Source organism: Aphis gossypii, chromosome 1 (genome assembly GCF_020184175.1).
Source record: "Aphis gossypii isolate Hap1 chromosome 1, ASM2018417v2, whole genome shotgun sequence".
In the NCBI taxonomy this organism is placed as follows: Eukaryota; Metazoa; Arthropoda; class Insecta; order Hemiptera; family Aphididae; genus Aphis; species Aphis gossypii.
In genome coordinates, this window is record NC_065530.1 from 32,895,491 (window position 1) to 32,910,252 (window position 14,762).

Consider the following 14,762-nt stretch of genomic DNA (forward strand, 5'->3'; position numbering starts at 1 on the left):
ATTATATTTAAATAAATCAGATTAGAAAGGTTTTTTTTTTTTTTTAAAAAAAAAAAGAGAGTTTAATTGATCATTAGTATTAATCAAAGTAAATATTTGAGAAATGTGTATATTTAATATATAAATAAAAAACATTCGATTTAATTTGTATTAAAGCGTCAAGTTTTAATACTCAAATGAACATAATATATTAAACACGTTTTAAAAATAACAATATTAAAAAAAAATAAATACGATAGTTTGAACTTGAAATGCTTAAAACAAATACAAATAACGACAAATGTATATTTGATTTTAATCATTGAAAGTAGTATAACAGTTAACGAATTCGTATTACGATTTTAAGTAATACAAAAATAAATAATACAAATTATATAAAGAAAACTTTATAGTTGTTAAAAAAATAAATAAATTAATGTTTGAAAAAAACATCAACGTTGTTTCAAACAAATTACAACGACCAGTATTTCGCTTGTATGTAATACGAAATGAAAATTGTTGATAAATCGATAGTGGTAATACACCTCTATTTATCATAACCATACTAGTACTTTATACAATAAAATAACATAAAATATTTTTATTCGTTATTCGTATTTATTGTTTTTTTTACGATAAATAATTTTTATTTCAAACAATGATTCAAATGTTTTCTTAGACAGTTAATATAATTCAATCACACATAACCTACATTTTAATCATTATAATTTAATCCATACGTGTAATATGTCAATATTTATAATTTTATACACATGCATCTCATGCATATTTATAATTTTCTATCGCATCTTATATTGTAGGTTTTAATTTGTATACGCTATATTCTTGATTAATTTGTATTTTCAATAGATATTAGAATACCTAGATATTATTATGTTCATATCATGAATGTTAGGTTCAGTCAATATCATTTATATTGATGTTGTATAATACGCATCTACTAAGTAAACAATCAGAAGATTATTAAATTATATATATCTAGAATATGAATCCAGCCAAAGTCTTTCTAATTAGCTTAAATTAAATTTTTTTTTTTTTTAATAAAAAAACCGTTCTCTTTTGTGAATTTCTATCTTTTGAACTTTAGCTGATTTCTTAATTAAGTTTATGTTGCAATTATTATTTTTTGTTGCTTAGTAGAAATGTATTCAAAGTTCTTCAGTATCATGTTAATAGTCTATTTTGGTCAAAAAAAAAAAAAAAAAAAAAAAAAATACTAAAACACACCACTAACTCCAAATCGAAATCGAAATTTGAAAAAAAAATAATTGTAGAAATTCTATGTTATGTATTCTGAAAAAAGTAAAATGTTATTGACTCATAAATTAAATTAAATTTATAAAATTGTCGGTACATGCTATTATAATTATTAAATTATAATAACATTCAGAATTATTTGTTTTCATTCATTATTATCAATAACACAATTTATACTTGATTGAAAATTTTGAACCGATAATTTAAAAGTGCATATAATATTAAACAGTTTTTTTTTTTATTTATTCTTTAATCATAAATAAACATTTAAAATGCAAACTTTTTCATTAAAACCACTTCAGTTTAATTCATAAACATTTATTTTTGACGTCTCTGGTTCTTTGAATTTCAAAATTAATTATTTTAACATAAAGTGATTAAAAGTCTTTGATGGTGTTGATGCATTTTAAAATTGTACATTAGTATATTACGATAGATAAGCCTATTATTTGTAGTGTTTTTTTTAATTTAAATATATACTTTACATATTATTTAATTGAAAAAGCCTTTTTATCGTATAAATACCATTTCCTGCAATTTTTATAATGTCTGACAAGGTTCATTGAAAATTGAACTAAAATAGTTTACAACTTGTTTGGTTAAGTTTGGTATTACATTATATTTGGTGTGTGTATTTTATATATATAATATATATATATTTATTTAAGATACCTTTTAACACTATCATGCATTATATAATATCTTAAAACGAACTTTTAAAGGGGAGATCATCATATTTCAACCACGAAATTCCAATCTAATTGAGAATACAAATAATATTATAAAAAGTAGTGATTCTCCGGAGAAATACTTTGGAATTTTTTTCTGAATGACATGAAAGTCTAAAGTACGTTATATTTAGGTCCGTTGTACCAGTCGCTTGGGGACTATAAGTGGTTGGTTTCAGTTAGTAAGACCGTGAAATATGTATACAAACGTGTGCGTGTGAGTGTATGTAGTGCTCGAGTCTGTGGCGTAATCGATGTAGGGTATCCTGTTTTGAAGTCTACAGGACCCTTGTGTGTATAGAAGTTTGGGAACGAAAAGGATGATGGCTGTTAGGAGAGGTGGGCTGGGAAAAGTCGAGTTTGACGCGATAAATAACGAGAAAATAACGCTATTCTTCGCGCGGCCCGGGCTGTGTCAACCCCTACTGCGCTTTTGTACGCTTTCGGCTTTTTCAACCCTCATTTCTGATTGCTGCCTCCACCGCAATGTGATAAATAGGATTAGGGTGGATACTTTTTTTTCTCTTCTCCACACCATATTATACATTATACAATTTATATTGGACAAAGGGTTGTTTTCGTTTTCCGTGTCTTAGTTAGACACCTTGAGATATTTTAATTATACTACAATTATAAAATTAGACAGAACACGATAACATTATATCTAATTAAATCACTTGAATCATTGTAGATCAATTATAATTTTAGTTTTAAAAAATAATAAATATTTATATTTGGTAGGTACTTAAAGAATTATTAATGAATTTTATTTTTATATTCAACCAACTATGCGTAGTTGATTATGAAATTGACTATTTAGTTGAATTATATCTATATAGACATAAGAAAATATGATGATGGATTTTTACTCTTATATAAAAATGTATAAATGTTAAATTATTTTTTTTTTTACCAACCAATGCTATTGGTAAATGTAAAACCATATCAATAAAACTAAATACTATGATAAGATATTATTAACACTAAGCTATTTATAGAAATATAATACAACATATGTATAGGTGTACATAATTTAGGTAAATATTTAACAGTTTATAAGCTAAGCTTGTTACAATTTCGTTGATTTAAATTAAAACGCTGTGGTTAATTAACGCATGATATATATTATATACAGACTACAAGTTTAGTTATTATGATTATAGAAGTTTAGAAACAGTATGTAAAAGATAACTGGTGATGAGTTATAGTTAAATCTAGAAGTTGTGTATTATAGTTTATTAAAATTTGTTTAAAAGATTTAAATTTAAAATTGTTGATAAATCTATAGTTATTAATCAAAATAATTAACTAGCTTTAAATATTGTTAATTTTGAATTGACTTAAAGTATCATTTAATTTGCTTTCGCCTTCATATTAACCATGTGGTCTATACTAGCACCATTAAATTAAAATAAATTAAAAATGTATCATGATAAATCCATTGACAATTTTTTTACTAAGATTTATATAAGGTCTACGGAAAAATCGTGTTTAACTGGTGCTAATATTTTATCAAGATAATTTAATTCTAAACGTTATGTTTTACGAGTCAAATAATAAAATATGATGTGCAGTATTATACTGCTGACCGAAGTAAGTGAAATTTAGTAAATTATTTTGAAATGTACCCTACCAAAACGGTAAACATTTTATTTTGTACGTTATCTGCGATATACTATACTTGTACGATTAAGTATTTACTATAAAATAAATACGATTATGGAAATAACATGAAATAATTGTATAAGTTTTATGTTTGATCAGGAGTTCAATTCAACAATATTATTGTTAGTATGATTAGTAACGTTCGTATGTTACTTCAGACGTAGATCACAAACATTAATAAATATTATATTTAAAATGTCCATGCTACTACAAATGATATTAACATTGGCTACCTAAAATAACTTTTATTTATTCAGCCGTTGACCATAGATGAATTTAATGACATGTAATAGTTGGGCCATTGTTGCTTTTATAACAATGTATTGAGAAGATATTTTTGACAGCCTCTTATCGTAGATCTCGTTGTTTTTGTGATTTATTATTTTTTAGATATTAATTTCGTTTTTTATTATGATTCTCAACCGATCATATTTAATATGGTACTAGTATTTAGATGAGCTGTTGAGATGCTTTTATTTATTTTTGTTATGTTAATTAACAAGGTAATTTAATAATAATTAATATTTATGTTTTCATTGGGTATGCATGTTGATACTTGGAATATTCCGATCGGCTCTTGTGTCTAAATTATCATTAAAACAATATTGAAAGTGGCAACCAGCAGAACGGTAACAAAAGCTGGGACAGACCTTATGCACGTTATGTTGTTTATTTAAAAGAAAAAATAATAATAGAGAATATGTAGGTAAGTAAATAATTCACACAGGACAACACATTTTTATTTTCATGTTAAATTGACAGCATGCACGATTATACAAATCCTGGAACATGGCAATTGTCAGTTGTAAACAACGATACGCTCGTTTGTAAATATTCACAAAACCATTTGGGTTCTAGCCAAATTTAGGCGGATGCGTGAGTAACTTTTGCAGAGCTTATTACAATCAAATGTTTACATGACCTTTATTCTGTAAGTTTAAATTGAATATATTCAATTATGATTTCCATATAATCCATAAAATGTGGTCGCTGGTCATTGTAGTTACTCCACGAATTGGAATTTCGAGTACTTCAATTTAATAATAATACTTCTCATTCAAATATTTTGTACCATAAATTCAACATAAAACGTTAATTTAACAATCAAAAATATGGAAAGTATTGAGTTAACAATTGTTTTTTTATCTCTGCGCACCGTTTGTAACGGGAAATTTATTCGATCGTCAACTACGGCTGTTCTGGATTAATTATTTTCGCTTTTGTGTCCGGGTGTCATAATGACGACCAATAAAAATGTAGCACACCCAATGTGTTAGGGATAGGTAACAAAATGGCTGTATCATTTTTTTGATTTTATTACTTGACTGGTGAATTTATGTAGCGATCCGTTGCTTGTAGTATAAATCACCTAATAACGAGCAGCTGGCTCATTTCGTTTTTGTTTCGTTTTACTGATGATAAATCCGAATTTAAAACGCCCTTGCCGAGAGAGTATTATGAACGCTAGTCAATATTTCAATAGCTACTGCAATTATGTATGAATTTCGTTTGATTTTTATTGTAGGTGCATATTTCGATTTTGACATATTCGGCTTTACTCATCAATCAATCAAAGTATTATTAAAAACGCATTGTATTTATTACCAGTGATATTACTTAAAGATGTATTGTATGTACCTATTCATTATTTACACATAGAAAATTGTATATTTTTTTTACAACATTATTTGATTAAATTTTAAATACGGTTGATTCGAATAAATTCAACACTATTTAGTTGAATGTAAAACATATAATATGGTATTATATATTTTAACTGTAATACCTAAACATTGAGATTAATTGATCGATTAATGTCTTCGTATGTTTTTTCCATGCATACGAAATACGAACTATTGTTTGTAAAAGAAATACAGAACTCTGAGGATAACCCAGTACGTGTAGCTGTTAGTCTTTATCTGAATTCAAATTATGTAGATGTAATATAACCACGTGGATAGGGAAAGTTAGGATTCACAAAACCCAATTATGCATGGACCTTAATCAGGATTTACTGAGAAGAGGTCACACCTTAATGAAAGGCTATAATTATTGTGTGCATTATTTTCACTTATATTATTTAATTAAATTAGTTATAGTCTAGTAAATCGTAGTGAATGACCATTGTACTATATGAATACAACTACTTGAAAGTTAACTTTTGTTAAGTTGCACATATTTTTCAAATTGATTTTAATGTTTTTTGGGAAATAATGTATGAAATATTATGTTATCACTCTATTTATATTTTAATTAACATCATCAAATAAAATTTAAAACTTGTTTTTATGCGGTTAAGTTTAATAATAAATATTTAGAAAATGTCTTGTTGATTTGTAGAATAATTATTAATTTAAAGAGTATTAAAATAGTAATATTTCCTTTAACTTTGTTTCATTTGTGTTTAACAAAAATAAGAAATAATAATAATAATATTACAGGTGGCATCATTTTTTTTATTCATTTTTTTTTTTTAAGCACAGTATAATCTAATGCAACAAAGTAAGAAATCAATAGTAACTAAAGTTTAAGTAAGTAAGTAAATTATACCGTAGGTACATGATGGTAATTGGTTTATATTATATTTTTAACAAGGAACTAATCATTCAAAAATAACAAAATCGCTTATGATTTAACAGATAATTAAGTATAAACATAAAATATAAGATTGTTTTAATAAAATAAATACAAATTAAAACAATTTTTTTTTGATTTTCCGTTATCGTATTTAGGATATATTATTTTAATAATTTATTTTCATCTAATATAATTTATTTAAAATATTTATATATTTTCTAATTTATTTAAACTAAATAAATGTATTTTCTTATTTTTGTCTAATCGTTGATTTTAAATTTTTATAAATAATCTTTATGATATTATAATACTTAAAACTAATATGCACTTATATCTGGAAATATTTAAATAAATGTTAAACTGTAAAAAAATCAACACATTATTCCAGATTGTTTTATAGACTTACAATGAATAATTAATTACTTTGTTCCGTTTTAGAACGGATAGAAGATAGTTAGTAATGTTGGAGGTGAAAAAGTTGGTTATTTAAATCTGATGTAATAGGTATTACTTGATGTTAAATTGTTATTGTATTAACATCGTTAACGCGGAATATATAATATTCAGATTTTAGAGTGTGTATAGTAAACTTATGTGACTGAGTGAAGAGATTTAGATGGTTCGGGCGAGAAGCCCTCACATAGTGTACAATATATGCAGTATAATTATAATAGTTAAATACAGTTTCGTACCTACATATAGTAATTATATTGAAATATTTAATTCAAGGGGAATTTAGAAGTCCATCTTGATTTTATTACTTACCTACACAACTATAATCTGTACCGTGGGGTATGCGTATCATTGATATTAGTAATTATGTATAGCACATAAATGTAATACAATAATAAACTAAATTAAATACATAAATAATTATTGTTTTTTATTCGTATACAATATCTTAGTGTTATCTTTTATGAAAATTATAATTATCTTCGCCTAAAACTTTGAAAACCAGTTAATATTTTTTATATGCCTGTATTTTATTTGCAAAACAAATTTTTTTCTAATTATAAATGCAAAATATTTCGACAAAAATATAAAAGAAACATCTCAATTATATCATAGTTTTATTTTATTAATAGCTATTGTTAATCATTATGTTTCTGACTTTTTGATAATCACATAAATACTAAATACACTATGAGATTATTATATTTACACCACGTTATGATACCATGATATTGACAGATCAAACTATTGCGTTGTCGATAGTACTAAAATCAACTATCAATATTAAACCACTCATCTCTCCAACGAGTCGTCAGTTACAAAAGTATAACAATTATTATTATTATTATTTTTTTTTTTGTTTATCTTGTTTTCTTTTCATTTGACTTTTATTATTGACACATTTGTATCGAAAACATACCCGTGAAATAGAATTTTACCACGTTAGAATCTACAAGTTTATTTATAAGTAGATGAGTTAAATGTATTTAAGAAAAAACAATAAAAAACAAATATTATTAAATATAATATTTAAATTATAATAAATTATAACATTATTAATTTAAAAAATATTTATTCTTTAAATTTTGTTCATAAATACAGATGTATAATTCCTGTAATACTTTTTTCACTAATTTAAAAATAAAATTTTAATATGTAGGTATATTATATACTCCAAATTAACGTTTTCATAAATGAAATATTTAGTATCGATATTTCAAATATTATCTAACAATTAGTACAACAGTTCTATTATGTAGTTAGTATTTACTTATTATTTCACGGATACTATATATTATCATCATTATTATTATAAATATCAATAAAAGTATAAAAAATTGTTAATTCAATAGTCAATATTATGATAACTTACACTTAACTATATTGAATTCGTACAATACAGTAGCTAATATCTGGACACAAACTCATTTTATTTATTTATTATTATTCTATTTTTTATTCTGGAATATGTCCAATACTCTCATATCCAACTATTAAATAAAGAGGACATAACGAAGAGTATCAAATAAATCATACTTTAAATACAAACAAAATATGTTATTTTCCTGCTCGATTAATATTTTTTTGTTTGAAATGAATCTAATTAATCGAGCTTAATTATTGTCTTTTAATTCATTATTACACATAATTGCATTGTTATTCGTGTCCAATTTAAACAACAATTAGGGATGCAAAAGTTAATGAAATAGAATTGAGGTCAATTGCTTTATAATTATTATTTTATGTAAATTAACGGCTGGTAATTTATTGTATTGTATGCATGTATACGTTTAAATCACTGCAGTAATATGCCCATATATAAATTAAAAAACAATAAGGGATGCTGAAAACAGACGAAATCCGATCCCAAATAAGTTATTATTTATTATATCAATTTTTTTAATGAACCCTTTGGTAGCTGATTATCATGTTTTAAATTATGCAATTATTTAAACAATTTATTAAATAATATGGGTCATGAAAATGTTAAGAATAATTATTATACACAAAAAAAAAAATTCTGACTATTAAAATTGCGAAGTCTTTTAAAGCACCTATAACCTATTCTAACGTTAGTTAAAATTTTGATCAAAATACAGTGGCAATTTGATTTAAAAAAAAAAAATATAGTTAACAAGTTAATTATATATTAATTTTTTTATAGAAATAACATGTCAGTAGTATAAAGCTCATAGCAAAATAGCATCAGTCGAAATGTACTTATACCTAAGCGAGGAGCGCTTAAATCATAATGCTATAATACTACTTTGTCGGCACCCGATTCGATCAATTATGCGTTACTATACGTTACTTAATAATAATAATTATTATTATTATTACGCGTTTGCCAGAGATTAGGTAGACGAGGAGATGTCTTCGTATATCGAACAGTGAATAATAATATGATGAAAGTGTCGGCGGTGGCGGTCGCGGACAACCGAAATCGACGACCAAATCACTATCGTTAGGTACATTGATATCATATCATATATATATTTTTTTTTTTTTTATAAAAATACACGTTTGCAGGTACCTATATAGTATTCACGACAGTGGTATATTATGTGATAAGAGCAGCGGTCGGATAACGAATTAATATATTACGGGGAGACTTGCGGGGAAATGCTCCTTTCCGGGGGGGGGGAGGTCGGCTGTGGAATGAGGGGAGGGATTGTTTTTTTTTTTTCAAATCCGAGAGCTTTCGCCCGTCGCTACTCACCGAGAGGTATTTTCTCGTACACGATGCCGTCAGCGCGGGACGCGGTTGCGGCTACGGCGAACGCGACACAGTACAGAACGAAGCACCGCGTAATACGTGGCCCGGCCATTTTGCCGGTTCGGACGACACGCACCAACTGGAGAGACGTCGTCGGCGGGCCGCGCGAGTGATACGGTACGGTCGCCGCCGCCGCCGCCGGAGAAAAAGGTCCCTTTGCGCGCAACTCGCCGAACGTTCGCCACATGTCGTCCGACTATCCGGCGGCGGCGGGCGATGCTGTGCGCAGTCACGCCACCGCCACGACCACCACCCCGACCACCGTCGCCACTACCGCGCCCCGCCACGCGTAGTCCGCCGGCGTATAAAACGAAGACGGGTCGTCGTCGACGTCGCCAACGTACAACGAAGATCAGTGGCGTCGTGCTCGGGCTTTTTTTTTTTTTGATAGCGGAAGACCGAGAGCAGTGTGCGAGCGAGGGGCGGGTGTATGCGGCTTTTTTTGACTATTCTCGTGTAGACCGCGAGTTATAACGAAAAAAAAAAATTATTATAATATTCTTCGCTCGCATTTATCTGGGGGGCAAACGCTGTACAGAATGAATGACATAATCATTAATCGCGATGCGCGCGAGGGGAATTATTGTTTATCGTGTAGTAGGTACCCGCGACGTTTATATAGATGCCTCGACGTACCTAAATACCTAGGTATATATGTTTTCGCGTTATTTCGTAAAGACGTATATTAGATTCATCGTTATCGATGGACTTGACTGGTAATACGAAAAATTAAAAGTCGCACACAGAACAAATTATTGAAAAACATGAATTTTTGTAATGACTACGAGAAACCGATAGGCGAAAAAATGGCCAAAAGAGCGGGATCTATGCAACGGTCGATAAAAATAAGCTAATCGTCTATATAAAATAAGTAATATTATATTTTGACGTTTTAAATGTAGAAAAATATTTAATTCACGATAAAAATACCTAATGGTATATTATAGAGTACGTGTTCTTTAATAAGTTATAGGTTAAATTGTGTAATTGTGTGTCACATAACATTTAATTGGTTTAAAGTAAACTAAAAAACAAATTTATAAACTCGTGAATAATAATTATATTATGAGTTATAACCATATGTCCATAATATGATTTTAACTTTTAAGGAGATAGCTATATAGATATGCATATAAACATAATGGACAACTTTCTAAAAACACATTCTAATAATATCCGTATTGTTTTTATGAGTACCTATATTTAATATTTTTATGACGATATTGGCTTTTATTTCATATAAGCCAAAACAGAATAAAATATTATTTTTATGAAAATTCTGATATGCCTTTCTTTAGAAATCTAATATTGAACAATATTATAGTTATAAGAATTTAAATATTATTGAAGCTGAGTAAGGCTTATGATACCCCGAAAATTGTTGGTGCACTTCTCCTCCGCTCATCTGAACACAGAATATGAGATTAAAAATGTATTTTATCAGTTTAAAAAGTAAAATAAACAATAACAAAAACTATACTATGATAAAAAAGAACTTAAAAAAAAAAATATTTATTTTCTATCAAAGATATTGTGCTGTAATGACTTAAAATTGTGAAACAAAAAAATTGTTTGTTTTCAAAAACATGAATTTAACGAGAAACGGGTTTTTCCTTATTAAAAAATAATCCCTTACCTACTATATTTATTCCGACAGGATGTGTGGTGGTTTTTTTTCACTATTTATTTTGTCTGGGCAGCGTTTACATTTGTGGATAAATCCACTTTGGGTGGAAATATTTAATCACGAAATGTTATCACTTATCAATAAAATTACGGGGCAAATGGTAATAGATAACAGTGATTTTAATTTATGAAAAACGCTTGTTTTTCATTTTGATTTAATTCAAAACAAAAAATATTCTTACATAAACACAATAACATGCATGTCTGTTGGCTACCTATAATGCATTTTATGATATTGAATATTATGTTTTTATTTTTATCCTGATATTAAACATCTAAGGGATGAAAGTAAAATATAATATATATCCTGTATTTCATATTATATTATATTTGTATATAATGTACATATTATAATATTTGTACGAGAAGGTTATTTCGATCCTTTTGAAATCGAATCTGAGGTTCAACAAGTTGATTTGTCTGTAATACGTGCAATGCTAACGACGGAAACTATACAGCCGTGTACGCGTAGGGCGCGCGGCGATTGTACAACATACGCGCGTGCTCGTGCAAAAATGTTTTTCCAAATAATTAAAGCTTAAAATATTCGCGAATTACCCGAATTTACAACCACACACACTAACTCTTAACTAATGCACAGATAAAATATTTCATGTATTAATGTATTATTAATATTGTTTTCGAGTTATCGGTGATAGGTATACTTAAATAATGCGCCCACGAAAATAGAAAAACTCTTTAAACAAACAAGCATAATTTATATTGCATCATCATCGTGACATCGTATACATATTTCAATGAACGCCTGTACACGCATATTGTTCATACTTTTTGATTATTCGTTTGTTTTTATTACTCTTTATTGTATTTTTATTCACGTTTATAATCTATAGAAAAGAACATTTTCTTCGAGTTTCAGATCATGTTATTACTTGTTTTTTTTTACAAAAGAGTTGTCTGTAACAAGTATTTACGAACTCATCACTAGTATTTGTCAAAATATTTTAATAAAATAGCAAAATAAAAAATTTATATTTCCAAAACATAAAACATTTGTTGTTTTAATATAACTCATTTATATCATTATGAAATAACATAATATAATAATTAAACATTAATATATTGTTATAAATAATACAGGCGATGTCAAAATTAATAAAGTGTACAGTAAACAATAATAAATATGTTAACTAATTATTTTCTCATTATCATTTATAAGTCACAAAATAATTTTAATGAACAAACAAATAATTAAAAGTATCAATAATAATATAGTTTATAATTATTTTGTATACATAACAGTTATAATATCCATGATAACAGACATTTTATTTAAATTGCAATAATATTTTATTGAAATTACGTATGTAGATGATTCCTTTGAGCCTTTGAACATTATAGGTTTTTAGTTTTTCAAACGATATTATTATTTGTTGTGAGACGATGAAATTCAATTACACTGAAAAAAAATTTTACCCTTTGTCTGTGATAAATAATAATAATACCAGCCAAACATCTAAGCTTACAATATATATGCTGTGTTTTGTATTGACAAAAGGTACATTTCTTTACATATTTATAATACTATTATTCTTTATAAATATATAAGTCTACTTTGTATTTATTTTTGTACTGACGATTATAACATGAATGGTTTTAATAATATTTACGATTTTATACAATTGCTAAAAGTATTGGGTAATGTTCATTTATCGTTTTATTTTAATAGTTACGTGTAATTATATTATACAATGAAACCTCTGAATAGCGGACACCCGCGGGATTGTCAGAATTGTCAGCTGTGTATGTATGTTTTCGCAAAATTAAGTTTTTTTTATTAAAAAAAACTATTTTACTCATAGTGCATATTATTATTATGCATAATTAAAGTGTATATATATTATACACTTATTAGTTATTAATATTACAATGGTACAAGTGAATTAGAAATTTCGTATTTATTGATTATATAAAATAAACCATATCCTATTCATTAAATTTCATGTAAAGATAAATGTCTTCATCGGAAATATTGAAATGATATTATATTTAACGGGTATTAATTACATCTATGTAAACACAATTAATAATTATGTGTGCAGTGTATTATCTGGGAATATTATTAATAAAATAAAAGACAATTTCTTCACTTATTTTTAGAGTTCTATTGAGTAATTCCTACAAGTACATTGGTTTTCATATATATTTTTGTTATATTTGAGTTAATAAAAAATGGATACACATTTTATTATATACTCGTATATTTATAAAAACAAACTATATATATAATAAAAGCAGTAGATTACATATGAGTGACATTATTCAATTGAATTCCATATTATTGTTTATTACATACGCAGATTATAACTTTTTATAATTATTGATAATTAAAATATCAATCTATTATTTATTTATTTTTGATTCGTTAACACAATTTTCATTTATATAAAAAAAATTTATTGCATTTTTAAAATAACTTTTATATTATTCTGATTTGTATTTTTACAGAAAGTTTAATTTTGTAGTATTAACATAAAAACCCAAAGGCTGATACAACATTCATCAATTACGATGATTTATCGTTAGCCGCTACATCGCAGAAATTAGGTAGGTACCTATTTAACATAATAATAAACACTGAAAATTTACTATGAGGTGAATGGAACAAAATGGATGTGTCAAACGGTTCGGAATGACTTTATGTTCTGTATCTTTTTTCATCTACGTAATTGGAACAATAAAAAATTTGCAATTTGTTTTTTTTTTTCATTAAAAATAAGCATTAGAAATGTCGACATTGATTTATAAATTTTTTTTAATAATATTATAACATTATAATAACAATTTAATTAATGTTTTGATTACAATAAATTATCAATTTTTCAATAAAATAATAATTATTATTAAATTTATTAAATATAAAACATAATAATATAACAAAATAAAAAAATAATAATTTAAGCGTAAATATTATTGTTTCTTAATTCTTCCTAAGTGTATCATTATTTTAATTACGAACTTCTTTAGTGTACTTTAATGTGAAACGATAATAATATGATGTTTAATTCAATAAACAACCAAGCCTATATAGAATAATAAGTGTTTAACAAATTAATTCAAAATTACAAATAATAAATATATATTTACCTTTAAATAAATAAATATATTTAAATATTAAGTTATTTTTTTTTACTTTATACTTTGTAAAGATCATTAATTACTATGGAATAATTGAATAATATTAATAAACTTAAAACGTACTTGTAAGCTTATGGATCAGTAAATAATTTGTATATTGTATTATTATGCATTTAATTACAATTAAATAATATAAGGTTCATTAAATGCTGCAATTTTCAATTAATAAAAATGATTATTCTATATAATGAATATTTTAAATTATAATTATGAGGTGGCTTTAAAAGAAATTGAGTGTTCTGAAGATATTAATTATTATAATACGTATAACACGATTTATGTACCTGTATAGTTCTGTATTTTTTTTTTTTTTAGTTTTGATCAATGTTTCAAAATATTAGATCACATAAAAACATTTAACAACAATGTATACATTTATTATTGGAATGTTTAATGTAAGATATTAATTTAAAAATCTGGAATGGATGTTGGATACAAATCTTCATTCATTCGTCTTGTGG

The 14,762-nt window shown here is 26.0% G+C and overlaps 1 protein-coding gene across 1 annotated transcript in view; it reads right to left on the reverse strand.

Annotated features, from left to right (window-relative positions):
- The window catches only part of LOC114132267 (glutamate receptor 1-like), a 170,400-nt gene extending 160,815 nt beyond the window's left edge, over positions 1–9,585 (reverse strand). Inside the window, exon 1 of the mRNA XM_050198138.1 lies at positions 9,400–9,585. Within this exon, the coding sequence (XP_050054095.1) occupies positions 9,400–9,508 (109 nt within the window). The 5' untranslated portion in view covers positions 9,509–9,585. The remainder of the gene's footprint in view (positions 1–9,399) is intronic.
- Positions 9,586–14,762: the final 5,177 nt, after the last annotated feature.